At 38.9% G+C, this 15,764-nt stretch overlaps 1 protein-coding gene across 1 annotated transcript in view; it reads right to left on the bottom strand.

The window, feature by feature from the left end:
- The window catches only part of abcc12 (ATP-binding cassette, sub-family C (CFTR/MRP), member 12), a 22,664-nt gene extending 10,453 nt beyond the window's left edge, over positions 1 to 12,211 (bottom strand). The window contains 15 exon segments of the mRNA XM_008404860.2: positions 217 to 420; positions 1,038 to 1,110; positions 3,105 to 3,229; positions 3,347 to 3,418; positions 3,496 to 3,717; positions 4,394 to 4,501; positions 4,667 to 4,815; positions 5,310 to 5,457; positions 6,224 to 6,397; positions 6,474 to 6,710; positions 8,076 to 8,223; positions 8,770 to 8,916; positions 9,182 to 9,333; positions 9,535 to 9,594; positions 12,101 to 12,211. Of these exon segments, the coding sequence (XP_008403082.1) occupies positions 217 to 420; positions 1,038 to 1,110; positions 3,105 to 3,229; positions 3,347 to 3,418; positions 3,496 to 3,717; positions 4,394 to 4,501; positions 4,667 to 4,815; positions 5,310 to 5,457; positions 6,224 to 6,397; positions 6,474 to 6,710; positions 8,076 to 8,223; positions 8,770 to 8,916; positions 9,182 to 9,333; positions 9,535 to 9,588 (2,013 nt within the window). The 5' untranslated portion in view covers positions 9,589 to 9,594; positions 12,101 to 12,211.
- Positions 12,212 to 15,764: the final 3,553 nt, after the last annotated feature.

The raw sequence follows: 15,764 nt of genomic DNA, 5'->3' as shown, positions 1-15,764 counted from the left end.
ATATGTATATATAAGTCTGATATCCTCGACCAAAATCAGACTTTTACTATTTTATTAAAGATTGCATGTTGTTCGTATTCTTGCAGGTAAAAGTGAGACGTATCTTTGGTTATCTAATTAAAAATAAAAATGAAAAAAATTTAAATGTTGTGGCCCTCAATTACCTTCAGCTCGACAGTTTTTGTCCCACTCGGCAAAAGGTTTGTATGATCCTACCTGGAGTTGATGTGTGACGAGTATGATGGATTTTCCTTGAAGCTCTTTCTTTATGCATTCTTCAAAGATGTGTTTCCCCACATGGGCATCGACAGCAGACAGCGGATCGTCCAGCAGGAAGATGTCTTTGTTGGAGTAGACAGCCCTGGCCAGGCTGATCCTCTGCTTCTGTCCTCCTGACAGGTTAAGCCCCCGTTCTCCAATCTGACAAAACAAAACAGCAACATAAGAACCATGACATCTCTCTCCAATAAATGTTTTAAAAAATCCACCTGAAAATTGGACTTTGTGCATACGAACAACAGAGTATTGTGTCACTCACTTCAGAAAGTGAAACTCCCATATTACGTAGATTCATTACACATAGAGTGAAATATTTCAATCCTCAATTTCTTATCATTTTCATGATTACTGCTACTGCTACTGGATAATGAACACCCAAAGTTTAGTGTCTCAGAAAATTTTTATGTTACAAGAAAGTTAAATGTTTTTTTCATCAAAAGGTTAAGTTAAGGTTAAGGGAAAAAAAAGAAAAGGTGCAGCTGTGGAGATGAAGATGCTGATTTAATCTTCCAGCAGGAATTGGTTCCTGTCCACACTGACATGGAACTGGTAACAAAAGCTTATGTTCCCCCTTCATGCCACATTGATGCAGTAATTCATCCAGGTATTTAGTGCATAGAAATTAACATACTTTCAATAAGCCTGACATTCCTGTCAGTCAGATTCAGATTCAAAATGAGTGTCTGTAGATACTCGTGTATCTATGGCCAGACCCAAAGCAGGAACACTGGCAGAAGAAGGTTAAAGAGATCACTTGCCTCAGTCCAATCTCCATATGGAAGTATCTTAAGGTCAGCTCTGAGGCTGCACACATCCAAAACTCGGTCGTATCTGTACAACATAAACGCAAGACAGGTTTAATTTGGCGCTGTGAAAAACTGTTTTTGTCAAATGCAGATTTCCTTCTATGCTTTTTTTGTTTCACTTTTATCAATCAATCAATCAAATTGTATTTTTATAGCACACTTCAGCAGCAAGGCATTTCAAGGTGCTTTACATAATTAAAGAAAAATAAAACCAGCACGTGACATTGAATAAACAGTAAGAAAGAGAAAGAGATTTTGAAAACAAAAAAAAGATTAAAAAACAAAAACAAAATTTAAACAAATTTTAGTATCAGACAAGGATAACCCAATCAAAGACAAGCTGCTAATTTGTATTTACTCAGGCTGTCATTGTTTTTTCATAAAAATAACATTGAAAGCCCTGTAGACCTCTGAAACTCTGCTAGTCATGAGCTGCGCATCCACTGACCATGTAATTTCGCAATGTGATATTTTGAAAAAATATATAACTTTATAGAATTGTGGCAATTTTCTCATTTGTCGATACAAACTTTTCACCATTAGGATGAAGCGAGTTTCATATAGAAAATCCGTTTATATTGCAAAGCTGCAATGGGAATTGTGTTTTTTCAACGTTAGCAGAATACTGGCAAAGTTTTGCGTACATTTGTGATATAAATGCAGCTGGTGTCAGTGAACATGATTGTTTGTGGCTACTTTGGATCAGGAAAATCATCCAAGGCACGTTAGCTAATATCACCTGAGAAAAGAGAATTATGGCCTAGTCAAATTCTGGGGTCAGATCCGGCTAAGACACATTGGAAGGAGCTTAAATGTACATTACAACTAGACTAATGTAGAACAATTCTGCAATGAAGAGCAGGCCAAAACAGCCAGTACTGTAACAGGAAAATTCAACTTCCTGTTACATTTTCAAACAGAAAACTGGATTTTGTCTTTAATCTTTTGCTTATATTAAAATTTGCTTGATAATCCAAAGCAAAATGAATCTGTAATGGGGCAAATACTTTTCCCCAGCTCTGTACAAAATGGAACAATCATAAAAACATTGGGAAATATGCCAACAAATAATGAAAATCATCGTTATATAATTTTATATCTGAATGTAGGCCAGGCTTTATGCTGCCTCAGTGATAACAGCTGCCTTTCTTTGAAATATAGACATTTAAACCAATAAACACATGTATCCCGAGAATTATTCACCTGCAGCTTATCTCGTACATTTTTACAGACAATTCTTATCTTAACTTAGATCAAGTCTCTCCCCATAAAGCCCTCACTATATGCAGATCAGCAGTCAGCCTTATGCTAGCATAAAGCTGTCAGATAACACAGATGACCTCTGCCCTCGATTAACCGCCGTGACAGATCAGACTTCCCTTTCTTCTAGTCAAGCAGTTTTCATGTGAGATAACCTAAAAAAGCAGACTGAGTTTAGAGGAAAAAAGAACTAAACGTTGGCTTGTCCGTTTGGTTTGTGTTAGCGCAGAACACCTAGCATAGGTTATCATTTGATATGTTTAGACAACACTCTGAGTTTATTCTGTAACTAGTAGTGGTAGTGCAGAAGGGTTGAGTGATATGGACCTGTCTAACGATAAAAGTGACAATAAACTGTATTTATTCCTTTGTTTTTAGGTCTCTGTGTGGCTGTGACTGCATGATACAGCAATCATGGCCCCTCAAGTACAAACACTGTTGTTGAAAAACATTCCCATTTATAAAGCACTTCTTTAGCAAACCAGTCACTTAAACAGGAGCGATTTGTATCACTAAACTGCACAACAATAACCGCTTTTAATCATATTTTCAAATGTACTGATATTCATTGATACTCTCATTGAACAAACAGAGGGGAAAATTTTAAAACTATCAATCCTGACAAGATGGACAGTTTTGGAGGGTTTTAAACATAATTAATTGGAATTTATCTCAACAATGATAACTCTAAGTTGAAGAATTTTATCACGATAAATGATAAACGGTACGATGAATGCCCAACCCTAGACGTGTAGTTACTTGGCCTGGTTGAAAGCTTTCCCCATCAGAATATTTTCTTGAACTGTTCCGTGGAAAATCCAGGCCTGCTGGGAAACGTAGGCGAACGTCCCGTCAGCTGTGATGGAGCCCCGAAGAAGGTGCATCTGCAAGAAAACCAGAATATGAAAAAAGGTAGCTAGAGGGGAAAGCATAATGGAGTGAAAAGAAACTGGAAAAAATCTGTAGAAATTCTGAGAAAGAAAAAAAAAAGATAAAGCAACCTGTTCTAGAATGCTGGAAATGAGCGACGTCTTTCCGCTCCCCACGTTGCCGCACACGCCCAGCAGGTTGCCCTTCAGGAAGCAAAAGCAAAGCCCTTTAGTTGCCTTTCAGCGGGGTCCACAACAAGCTCACCGGATTCGCTGCAGACCTTGGGCAGAGTGAAGGAGATGTTCTTCAGCGTCGGTAAGGTCTCACTCAGACCCGTCTCGTCCTGTTTGTAGTTCTTCACCTGGCCGTTCTGGTCATTGGGGAGGTCCGGCCCGCTGGCAGTTTTGGTCCAGGACAGAGTTGCATTTCTCATCTCTACAGCGGTGTTGTTGTCTTTCCTCTGCTCCAGGTAGGGCTCGGGATTCTGGACCAGCAGGATTTTCTGAAACAGCAGCCATACATCGGATTAGGGGCATTTATCGTATCGCTTATCGTAAACAATTTTTTTTAACAGTGAAAAGAATTTGATTTATCGTTGTCTCAATAAATTGTGTCAATTAAATAAAAGCCAAAATCGATGGAACTATTGAAAAAGTTTATTTAAAATTTTTTTAAACAATTTTCTCCAGTGTTTGTTGGCAATAGATTTCAGTAAATTTGATTAAATGCAGTTACTGTGTGCAGCTTAGTGACATAAGTCACATTTTAAGTAACTGGCAACCCAAAAAACACAAAATCCTACTAAATATTCTGGTCTAATTTCTAGTGCAAATATCTTAGTACACTTGAAATAAGATAAACTAATTTACAAATAATTTTTGTGCAAGAAATAGGAGTTTTGTTTAAGTAAATAAATCCAAAAACACTTGATGAATGCTGCGGCATAGAGTTACAATAAATAGTTTTATTTATCATCATTTTCAATTGTTATCACAATAGTACCACAATATATTGCAATACAATTCTTAATCCATATCACCATATCGGTTTTAGAGTGCCTATCACTGACTTCCTTTAAATGACATGGATCTTATGTGATAAACTAACATAAAAAAGCATAGAAGTTCACAGATTTGTGTAGAAACATTTAAAAAGAAAGCAGCTGTTTAAAACTGTACCCTTAATCTCTTGAGGGACACAGCCGCTTCAGCAAGAGCCTTCACACACAGCGGCAGCAGAGCCAGAGAGAACCTCATGGCGTTGAATATGGCGATGGTAGTGAAGGCCTGTTGATAACAGAGAACATAACAAACAAAATCAATATGACCCCGGGCAGGGTTAAAACCGAATCTAAATGAAAATTGCTTGGCAGACATGAATCGTCTGATAACTGCTGATTTCACGACCCCTCAAACGACGAACCCCCCGGCGCTGCCCGCTGCTACACTTACGTCGGACGTGGTGAGCGACAAACCCAGCAGAGTGTGCACCAGGAAGGTGAGAACGGTGGCGACGGTCGGGATGATGCTGGAGATGCTGGTGTTGATGTTCTGGATGTAGCTGACCAACCGAACCTGCTTCTTTTCCTTTTTTCTTAACCCTGGAAGGAAGATAACATTTCTGTCATGTAGTACCACAGAATGGCCTTCAGGGGGCGGGGAGAATTATAAGTAGAAGTAAAATCATACATGGTTTTCAACAATTATTTACAAATAAAAATCTGAAAATTGTGTTGTTCCTTTCTATTCAACCTCTTTTACTCTGGTGTCCCTAAATAAAAATAATTCTTACGTCACCTCGTCAGTAAATAGAGTCCATCTGTGTGTGGCTTGAGCTTAGTTAAAATGGAGACTCTCTGTTCTAAGGTTGAGCTTTATTAGTTAGAATGAGCAACAGTTTGACTCAGTAAAAAATAAATAAATCAATCAACTGTGACATTTTTGATCCATTTCATGATCACTGTGCTGCTTTAGGGTGATTTATGTTTTATTGCATAAAAATCTAAATAAGATTACGTTGAAGTCAGAATGTATAAAAAGTCAAAGTGTAATAAAAACACTTTTGTGAGACTCTGTATCCAAACGCCTGACTCACCTGCTATCTTCTTCTCAAAGGACTCCTCCCAGGCGTACATCTTGATGAGCTTGATGCTGTTCAGAATCTCGTTCATGGTGCGGACGCGGCCGTCTGTGAGCTGCATGGCTTTCCATCTGAACTTGTTAATGAGCTTTGCCAGGAAAAACTGTAAAAGAAATTTGATTTTAGGAGTATTTTTACTGTACTTTTTACTTTTACTTAAGTAATTTTATTATGTAGTATTGCTACTCTTACTTGAGTAAAAATTTCTGGACTCTACCCATCGTGAGCAACTTCACTGAATGAAGAACAAGCTTGTTTTAACCAAGGATTCACCTGACACAGACTTGATGTTTTTGTTAAAGTTTCGTCAGTCTTATATAGAAAGAAATTAATTTGGGAATAAAGAATGTTCATTTGCCTCATTTTGTGATTTTGTAATTATGTTATTTATATGAATTAGTTTCATTTTGCTCTTTAAAACGACACTTGACAAAATCTAGTGCTTCAGTTATTGACTGTGTGTTCTATGACTTTGTACTTTTGTGTTTTTATTATGTAAAGCACTTTGAAGTGCTGAAACGTGCTATTCAAATAAACTTGATCAATTCATTGATAAAATACAAATATTTTCCACATAACTTTGTATTTCGGTCCGTCTGATGATGTCATGTTTAATTATTAAATGTATCAGTACTTGAGTCGCTACTTTTAACTCTTACTTGAGCAAGAATATGTTAAAGTAGTGCTACTCATATGGCTACTTTCTATTGGTTGAAACATATTCTGGAAAATTAGATTGACATTCAATTTCTTTCTTTACCTTTTATCTAAAATCATCCATTAAAGGATGCACTTTGTTCTTACTATTGCTTAGTTAATGCTCAATCAGATAAAACTAACTATGCCGGGTTGTGATGCGAGCTTCTGACCTGTAAGGGGACGAAGATGATGTAGATGCAGACCCCCGTCAGTGCAGTGTAACCCAGAACAAAGCAGGCTAACACAATGCATGCGATGAAGATCACCGGGGTGCAGATCGCAAAGCTCCCAAACAGCACCGCCTCGAACAACCGGTGGCCGTCGCTGGTCAGGACGTTTATCATCTGAAGGGAGAGACAGCGAGCGGATTTCAAATCCTCTGTAATTACTACAGCGTCTGGTGACTGCATCAGGCTTTACCTCTCCCATTGAAATGCCGCTGTGCACCCTCAGAGAGATGACTTTCTGAAATGCTATAGAGGAGAAGGCTCCTTTCAGTCTGGCAGCCGTCCGCAGGTTGACCGCCCACATCAGGGAGATGAAGAAAGCTTTGAGGAACTCGGTGCAGAATAGAGCCACGGCCAGGCCGACGCCGTGGGCCACCGTGGACTTCTCTGGGCTTTCTATGTAGGTCAGGATTTCGTTAACCAGGATGCCCTGAGGGGTGACAGGAAGATGTCGAGACGTAGTAAGACAGGCATGTTGCGAGGAAACGTCAAGTTCCAGAGTAGAATGTGTTGTGAGTAACATCGTATATCACTCTGAACATATCAAACAAACTGCAAAAACAAGTAGTTTTGTTCTAGTTTCTAGTGCGAATATCTGAGTAAAATAAAAAAAGAACTCATAAGTTACTTTTCAGCAAGATACAGGAACTTGTTTTCAGTGCATAATTCTTGAATATTGAAAAAATGCTAGCGCTCCTGGCAGATTATTTCACTTATAAAACAACATTTTTCAAGTGTTATGGTTGAAAGAAATCTTCTAATGGAACCTATTTAATTTAAAGTGCAGTAAGATATTTGCACAAGAATCTAATTATAAACACTTGGTAAGATTTTGTGTTTTTGCACCATAAACATACAAACAGAGCTAAGGTGGAATGAAAATCAAAGAATACCTATGTTTTAGAATGGCCTAGTCAAAGCCTAGACCTATATCTAATTAAAACACATACCTAAATATGATACTTAATGCTGACATGTGCTCTCCATTTAATCTAAATGAACTTGAGCTATTTTGCAAAGAAATGTGGGCAAAAATGTGAGCTCCTAGATTTGCTAAGCAGGTAGATAAATAAATACAAATACAAAAATGTATTTGTAAAGACAAACTTTGAAAAATAGATGGCATTTTCCTTCCACTTTGCAGTTATGCACTACTGTATTTGCCTACCAGAAGCAACATATTGATCTTTGTATTTCCAATGTGACAAAACTGATGTGTGAAAGCTTTTACAAGGCAGTATAATTCATTTCAGGTTTAATTTTATTAAAACATAAGAGAGAATCTCAGAAGAAGCCTCTCCCATCAATATAAAAATCTTTCATTTTCATGGTCAATTTCATTGATCTTGCTAAAATTGCGCAAATTGGAATTAGGAAAATAAATGTACTTAATGGAAACGCTCGTTCTGAAAAAAAACTCACGTTTTTTTGAAAAAAAGTTTTTGAGCTGGAATGAGGTGATTTTTCAGCCATATAAATTTGTGTATTTTGCAAAAGTGCAATGGAATACTTTTGCCACATCACACAAGTCACGTGATCAACAGCCAGGCGGAAAAGACGTAGAAGTCGACAGGAAGTGGTAGGAGAATGACGGCACGTCATGTTTTTTAATGACTTGTCAGATGAACAAGTCATTAAAACGTGTAATTTTACTCAATGGAAACACCACAATGGCAAAATCATGTTTTCTTTGTATTACTGGAATATCAACAAGGTTTTAGAAACTCAGATAGTGTGATATCTGTATTTGTTCTACTTGTGACACACAACGAGGTCAAATGGTTCTTAAACTCACTGGACCAACGAAAGCTGCTCCCATGGCGAAGGTGCCGATGATGATGGACAGAATGAGTCTGGTTCTCTGGAAGCGGAGGACAGCTTTGACCAGGGACGCCTTCTCCAGGCCTTTCTTCACCACCTCCTCCTCCCAGAGTCTCTGCAACCTGGAGGACAGTAATATTTTGGCTGGTTTCCCACTGCATCACCAGCAACTTCCAGCAAAAACTGTTTAATAGGCCATTAGCCTTAAAATGAGGGTAATCTTACCAGCCTCTACAGCATACACTATATCACCAACAATTTTAAATATTTTTCTTCTTTTTGCACTTTTTTATTTAGCACTTTGTAAACTTCATAAATATAGCTGGTGGTCCTCTAGTCTACCTAAAAGGACATGCTGCCAGTATTTCACAGCCTCCAGAAGTGGAGATGAGGTGACCTCCTGGTCAAAGGAACTGGCTTCGGCCACACAGGTGAGATTATTTACTGATCACAGTGAGATTCAAGGTCACCACACGATGCAAGAACAGAAAGCAAACCTTTTTTCCCCTATTATCCATCCTTTTGAGGGTGCCTTCAGTACTGGACTCAAGACAAAACCTACAGTTTCAAAGCTTAGCAACCTGGCTAAGGCGTGCTTTTGCTACAATCCATGTTATAAGAGCATCCAATATTATAAACATACATGAGCAAAAGCAAAAGCCACTCACCTCTCTCCGCTGGTGTCAGCTACGTCAAATGGGGAGAGGCTAAGAGAGGACAAGTCCAGCCTGTTCCTGAATATGGCCCACATCATGGGAGTTATCCAGACAAAGGTGGCAAACGACAAGAAGCCTGCATTGTCCACAGGGTGGGATCTGCACAGGGGGAATGGCATTTAAATATCCACATACATGGGTCTTACTTGAACAAATTTTCATTACTCTTTACAGCCACTGACTTCAGTGTGTTGTATTGGGATTTTTATGTTGAACTGATTAAAAGAGTTCCATGCTTGTGAAATGGAAGTATAACATGCATTTGATTTAAAGTAAATCGGATCTACACCCAGTGGAATACATTGAAGTTTGTGGGTTGAATATGTCAAAATGTAAAGCACTTCATGTTGCCAGTGAAACTGACTGTGGGGAAGACCAGCGGAAGGGCTTGAGAGTCTGCAGGCTGGGCTGGTATTTCCCAAACAGGGAGGGGTGGGACACCCTGCTGCTAGGAACATCGGTGTCATCTGGGCTGGCAAATTCAGATCCAGTTCTCCATCGGACACCATCATCTGTCTGAGGTGTAAAGTTTGCAAGAAGATGCAAAGAGAAAGAGGCAGAGTTATATGACATTCCAGCTAATGAGTCTCAGAGACTCAAAGAACTGTGCAAGAAAAACACAGGATGCAAGCGAGACAATGGGAGGGGAGCAGATCTGAAGGGACGAAACGGAAAGTGTCAGACTGTAAAGTCACGGTTACTGTTTGTTCTGCCCACTTCAAAAGATGTCCGTCGATTTCTGCTCTGCTCTGTGGAATAATCTTTCTTCATTTTGTCCTGTATAACAAACAGAATAAAAACTGGATGAGTTTCTTGTCGAGAAATGTCAATAAAATTCATCAGACGACGTTTAAGCAGACAGAATCAGACTTGAGCGAGTCATGGCTTCTCCTGCTCCATTTTAAACCTTTTGGGTGTTTTAACAGGAGCAGTAATGAGACACGCGCAGAAGACTTGTGGATACATAACTTGTGTTGCTTCGTGACACTTGAAACTACAGAGTCAATGAATTACAGGAGCTGCTTCACACTGTGTCAAAGTTCTGGGAGATGACTCCAAACACACAGTCACTTTTACTCTGCCCTTTGTCATGGCTGTGAAATTTATGCAGAGCTGAAAAGGCAGAACTCAATCTCACTAATATGAGGGCTTAAAGAGTTCAACAATAGAATTATGACCACAGGTCTAATAGCAAGAATAGAAGGTCCTCACTTTGCCAACAAAACGGTGCATAGAGGTTTCTCATCTTAAGGTGTCATGGTGCTTTTAGTACAAAGACTGTTTAGATCCATTGTGGTTTGTTCATTGCACTTCATGGAGCGTACTGTACTTTAACTTTGCCCCTCCTCTACTTACTGCTTCACACTTCACACCACACTGCCATGCTGTGGAAACTTACACTAACTAACTAACTAACTAACTAACTAACTAACTAACTAACTAACTAACTAACTAACTCACTCAGTGGTTCTCAAAGATTTTCTGGACCCCCCTATAGATTACAGTAAAATCCCCCCCAAAAGAAGAAAAAAGAAAAAAAAAATCAACACATCATTCAACCAGACATAAACATATTTTGTTTTTAAACTCCACTGAAGTTTATTTCACACTTCAGGTTGCAACAAAACACAATACAAACCATCTTTACAGTGAAACATTTTTGTGTAACTGGTTTTTATTTCATCCATACTGCAATGGCACTGTGTCCCATACTTTGGGAACCACTGAACTAACTAACTACCTGCCTGCAGTCTGGTGACCCAAGCAGATAGTGCAACTAATGAGCCTGTCCAGTGGTATACTCTATTTTGTTACCTGAGTCAAAGTACTGACCCTACCAGTTAAATATCAAGTTTTTAAATGTAATTTAATTCACTTGATAAGCAGAGTGCAGATTAAGCAACATGCCCACAATTCATTAGAGTGTAAATACGCAGGAAAAAACAGATATTTAGCACAACATTAGCTACATTTCATCCTAAGACAAGTAAGCAGACAAAACAAAACACCTCACCAAACAATTCACAGAACTGAACATAGAACAGGTAGTTAAAAGATTAAAAAAAGAAATAACACCAAAACTAGAAAACATTTACACAAGGAATAACTAACCAACAGACAGAAACAGAATAAAAACATAATATTACTCCAGTAAAAGTAATTCTGTCAAATTATTACTTATGTTAAAGTACTGGAGTAAGTGCTTTTAAAAATACTAAAGTATTTAAAGTTCTTCAACATTTGACGTTTTAAGACGATGCATTTTACTGGAGCGCCCCTATGCCTATGCATATAGTGCATACAGTGGTGCAACTACACATAATTCAAGTGGATGCAAAAACATAGATCTCCCCCCCCCACCCGAGGGAAGGAACATCAGGGTGAAGGAGCAACGCTCAGTTGCTCCCCCCCCCCTAATTGGACTGTTCACTTCCATCAGTTTTGTTTAGTCATTTAGTCAATCATCAAAATGCAGCACAGGATAAAACCATCCCCGTGTTAAAAAGATGGCTGATCAGACACATTGGTGTATTCTCTTTTGATGATGATGAACTCTCCAAATGATGATAGCACAATTAAAATGTTATAAGGATGTATCTAAGCACCCCTGTGGTACGTGAAATAAATGCGTTGTGGGTGGTAACTTGTTGGTTGTCTTTAAAATTCCTGAAGCAGGACATTTAAACCTCCTTTTTTATCACTCTAGAATTTCCTCTTAAGTTTCAGAACTGGTTAAAGGTAAGATACTGACAACTCAAAATCACTCCACAAATCCTGGGAAAATGGCAATAAGCTGATGTAAACCGAGAGTCCTTTTAAACTCACAGCACTAATAACCAACAATGCAGGCTCCACGACTGCTATCTGATAACTAATATTGGTTCAGAAAAGAAAATTCACTCACTTTGAAAATACAAGGAGCTGTAAAACAAATGTCCTGCTAAAACAATACGCATACAACCAAAATGTGTATGCCAGAGTTATCACAAACTAAAAGTGGATCCAATTTTATTGCAGTTAAGGAGAAGAAAGTTTTAGATCTAAACACAATTAAAACTCTGTTTTTTATAAATATAATTTATACTATTAATATAAAAAAAAACACTGATACATTATGTTTTTACTTGCAAGAGGCAAACGGCATCTTCTAAAATGTAAAAAAAAATACAAATAAAAAAAACCCCACACAATTTAAAAGACTAAATAAACTGACTAATCTCAATCAAAACTTATCAGGTGTAAATAATGTAAGAGAGAAGTGTTGGCATAAACAGAAGAGTACCTCAGAGTGGACGGAGCGGAGCCTGTGCAGCTTGTTAACTCGGACTCTACTGAGGAACCGGGAGAATGTCCCTCTGCCTCACTTTTTATGCAGATCAAAGGTTGGTCTGCACAGAGGTAAACGTCCTGCTGTTCCTTCCTGACAGCCCGAATGACACAACAATTAAAATCAGTTACAGTACATCAACCTAAAACGATAAAGTCTGGCTGACATTTAGCTTCAATGCAAATTAGTGTCCAGGTCCACCAGAAAAAGACAACAAAAAAAAACAAAAAAAAAGAAACGAAAAAAAAAACTGTAATGGTTATGCCCGTTTCTGTATATTGGTGGTGGAAAACAAAATTAGAGAAAAGACTGTACACAGCACAAGAGTGTAAGCCTACCGATTCAGAACATATTTCCATAACCAAGGACAGGAGACATGAAAATAAAAAGGATTATACTGATTACAAGATAATAAAAAAGAAAAGTGTGGACATCCTGATAAAGTGTAGAAATAAGGTACCACACGCCAGTGTTGTAGTACTCGAGATTTTTTGATGGTCTCGGTCTTGTCTCGGTCTCGGGCGCTGATGACTCGGCATTTTATTTCAAGACCAGCTGAAAATATCACTAAACATGCAGCATACTATCCAGTATATTTGTTAACATCTTTGTTTTCAGTGGATGCAAAACGCACCGATTAAAATCCAACCAAAAACGTCACTTGCCAATTACGTGTTTATGTTACTCACTTCCCTCCCCTTTCACTCGCACGCGGCGCTCCAAGACATGGCAGCACAGAGCTGCACCACCAGAAACCGACAAAAACACTGAGGAGAAGAAGAGCTATGATTAATGTAGTTACAGTTCTATCCATGTTTTGATGTTGCAGAGCTCAGTCGTTTTGCAAATAATTCAAAGTTTAAACTGGCATTCCTGTATACATCTTCTTCTATCTGGTCATTTTGTGCAAGATTAACAACTAGAAAATGGCACAAAATAAGAATATTTTTTTTCCACTGATTGGCTGCTGATAGGCCTACCAATTTTAACTTGAACGTTCATTGCATTTTTCGTAGACACCTGTGAAAATTTCTATTCCCGTGACTTTTTTGTTCTCTGGGAAATTATTTTTGATGATAAATACAGAAACAAGCATAAAAATCAAAACATCTACAATAGTGATAGTAATATTAATGATAAAATAATGGTAAGTGCAAAGTAGCCTGAAAATTCTTTGGTGGGGGGACCTGGATAAAGGCTAGGGGGCGCTGGCCCCAAAAAGGTTGAGAAACACTGCCGTAGATCGTCGTGGCCGCTCGGATCTAAATCAGGGGTTTTCCCTGAAGCTTAACGCTGAATGTGACAGGTAGCCAATCAGAAAGCGCGGATTCTCCTCCGTGCTTTCTGAAGGGAAATTACGGAGGGGAATCCCAAACAGCTGACATGGCGCAACCCGAAGTCCAGCGGACATTGAAGATGATATGTGGAAACAACATTAATATTTATTCAACATTTCGTGCAAAGAATATAGAAATTATAAGGAGAGGAGTTGGAGCCAAATTGCTACCACAGTTGATAAATCCTATAAGTTTTCAGCTGTTCTTCGTTAACGTGACATAAATAGGTTCTAATGATTTTCATTCAGTCAGGACTTTACGCTGACTCTAGCCACATGCATCAGGTAGATTCCAGTAAAGCGTTGATTAATGCCTGATTTTAAAATTAGTTAACTGGACTTGTAGCCATTATTTTGTGCCCATGTGGCTGGACACCACACGGCACTACGAACCCGATCGAACCGTTATACCTAAGATTTCTGTCGGCTAATGTGTATCTCAGGTCAGTGGCGCAACTACATATTATTTAGGTGGATGCGAAAACATAAATCGGCGCAACCCCCCTCCGGGAAGAAACGTCAGGTTGAAGGAGCGACGCTCACATAAATTAAGTCACATGAACAATACAGTAGATGAACAGAATGGGTTTTTTACATGAGAGGAGTAAAGGGGCTTTAGTTCGGTCCAGGTTCACCTCGGTGAAGGACATGGACGCCCCGACATCTTTCTTTTTCGATCTGGAGAGGAGCGTCAGCCGGGCGAAGCAGCTGGTTTGCCTCCGACTTCCTGATGGAGCGCTGACTGCTGATCCCAGCACATGATAGAAACATGCCGTGGGCTTTTACAGTGACCTCTACAAGAAGCAGACCTGTAGCAGAAGCTCTATGGAGACTTTGCTGGATGGTCTTCCTCAGCTTACCGCTGCAGATCGGGACATTCTGGAAGCTGGAGTTTCAATAGAAGAACTGACGGCTGCGGTTGGACAGATGGCTTCGGGAAAGAGTCCAGGCTTAGATGGTTTACGTGTGGACTTCTACAAACATTTTTGGAGGCTGTTGGGGGAGGACTTGTGGGAGGTGCTTCAGGAGTGCACATTAACTGGAATCTTACCATCGTCCGGTCGGCAAGCTGTTCTTTCCCTGCTTCCAAAGAAAGGAGATTTGACTCTTTTGAAGAACTGGAGGCCTGTTTTTCTCCTTTGTGTGGACTACAAGTTATTTTCTAAAGTGCTTTCCAACAGGCTGAAGAATATTCTTGAGCTTATTATACATATAGATCATATTATGTACCTGAAAGATCTATTAAGGACAATCTTTTTCTTTTAAGAGACTTGTTTGACATTTGTAAACTATATGAAATTGATGTTGGAATTATTTTTTTGGATCAGGAAAAAGCCTTTGATGGAGTCAATCATTGTTTTCTTTTTTCTACATTRAGAGCATTTGGATTTGGTGAAGGTTTCATTTCTTTATTGGGTTTATTATATAATTACGTTTTTTGTGTTGTTAAAGTCGGGGGAGGATTAAGTCGTACTGTTAAAGTTCGAAGAGGTATTAGACAAGGCTGTCCCATATCTGGGCAGTTGTACTCTATTGTAGTTTAACCTCTTTTACACAAAGTTCTCTCCACCCTACTGGCCTTATTCGTCCAGGTTTGCCTAATAATTCAAGTTTAATAGTCTCTGCTTATGCTGATGACATACACATTTTTATTAAGAACCAGAATGACGTTATGGGTCTTCAGCATTGTTTGGAGCTTTATGAAAAAACTTCTTCAGCTAAAGTAAACTGGGAGAAAAGCTCTGCTTTGAAAGATGGCCCATGGAAGAATAATAACCTCCCCGTATTGCCAGGTAAYATTCACTGGGTTGATCAGGGCTTAAAATTCTTGGGGGTTTATTTGGGAACAGAGGCTGTTTTGAGGAAACATTGGGAGGGTGTCATGGAGAGAGTGTGTGCCAGATTATCTAAATGGAAATGGTTGCTACCTCGGCTGTCTTGCAGGGAAAGAGTCTTGGTAGTTAATAACTTGGTTGCTTCGGCCCTCTGGCATAAACTGACTGTGTTGACGCCACTGTTACGACCAGGGGGGGCCAGGTCCCAACATGAAGGATCCATCCTCCTCTGATCTCAACAACCGACACACACAAAATTGAACAGTTGATAATTATTTATTTCTAAAACTATATATTTTTGGTCAAGGTGTAACAAATGGAGTACTTGGCTTCAGAGTGAGCTATCGCTGAAAACAACAAACAAAAGGAAACTATCTAAATAGTAACAGAAGCTTACCTAATCGAAAGTAAATAAACCAAAGTACAAAAACTTACCTTCCTAACTTAA

This window comes from Poecilia reticulata, linkage group LG3 (assembly GCF_000633615.1).
Source record: "Poecilia reticulata strain Guanapo linkage group LG3, Guppy_female_1.0+MT, whole genome shotgun sequence".
NCBI lineage: Eukaryota > Metazoa > Chordata > Actinopteri > Cyprinodontiformes > Poeciliidae > Poecilia > Poecilia reticulata.
The sequence above is the reverse complement of the archived record's forward strand: the minus strand, read 5'-3'. Positions and strand labels throughout refer to the sequence as shown.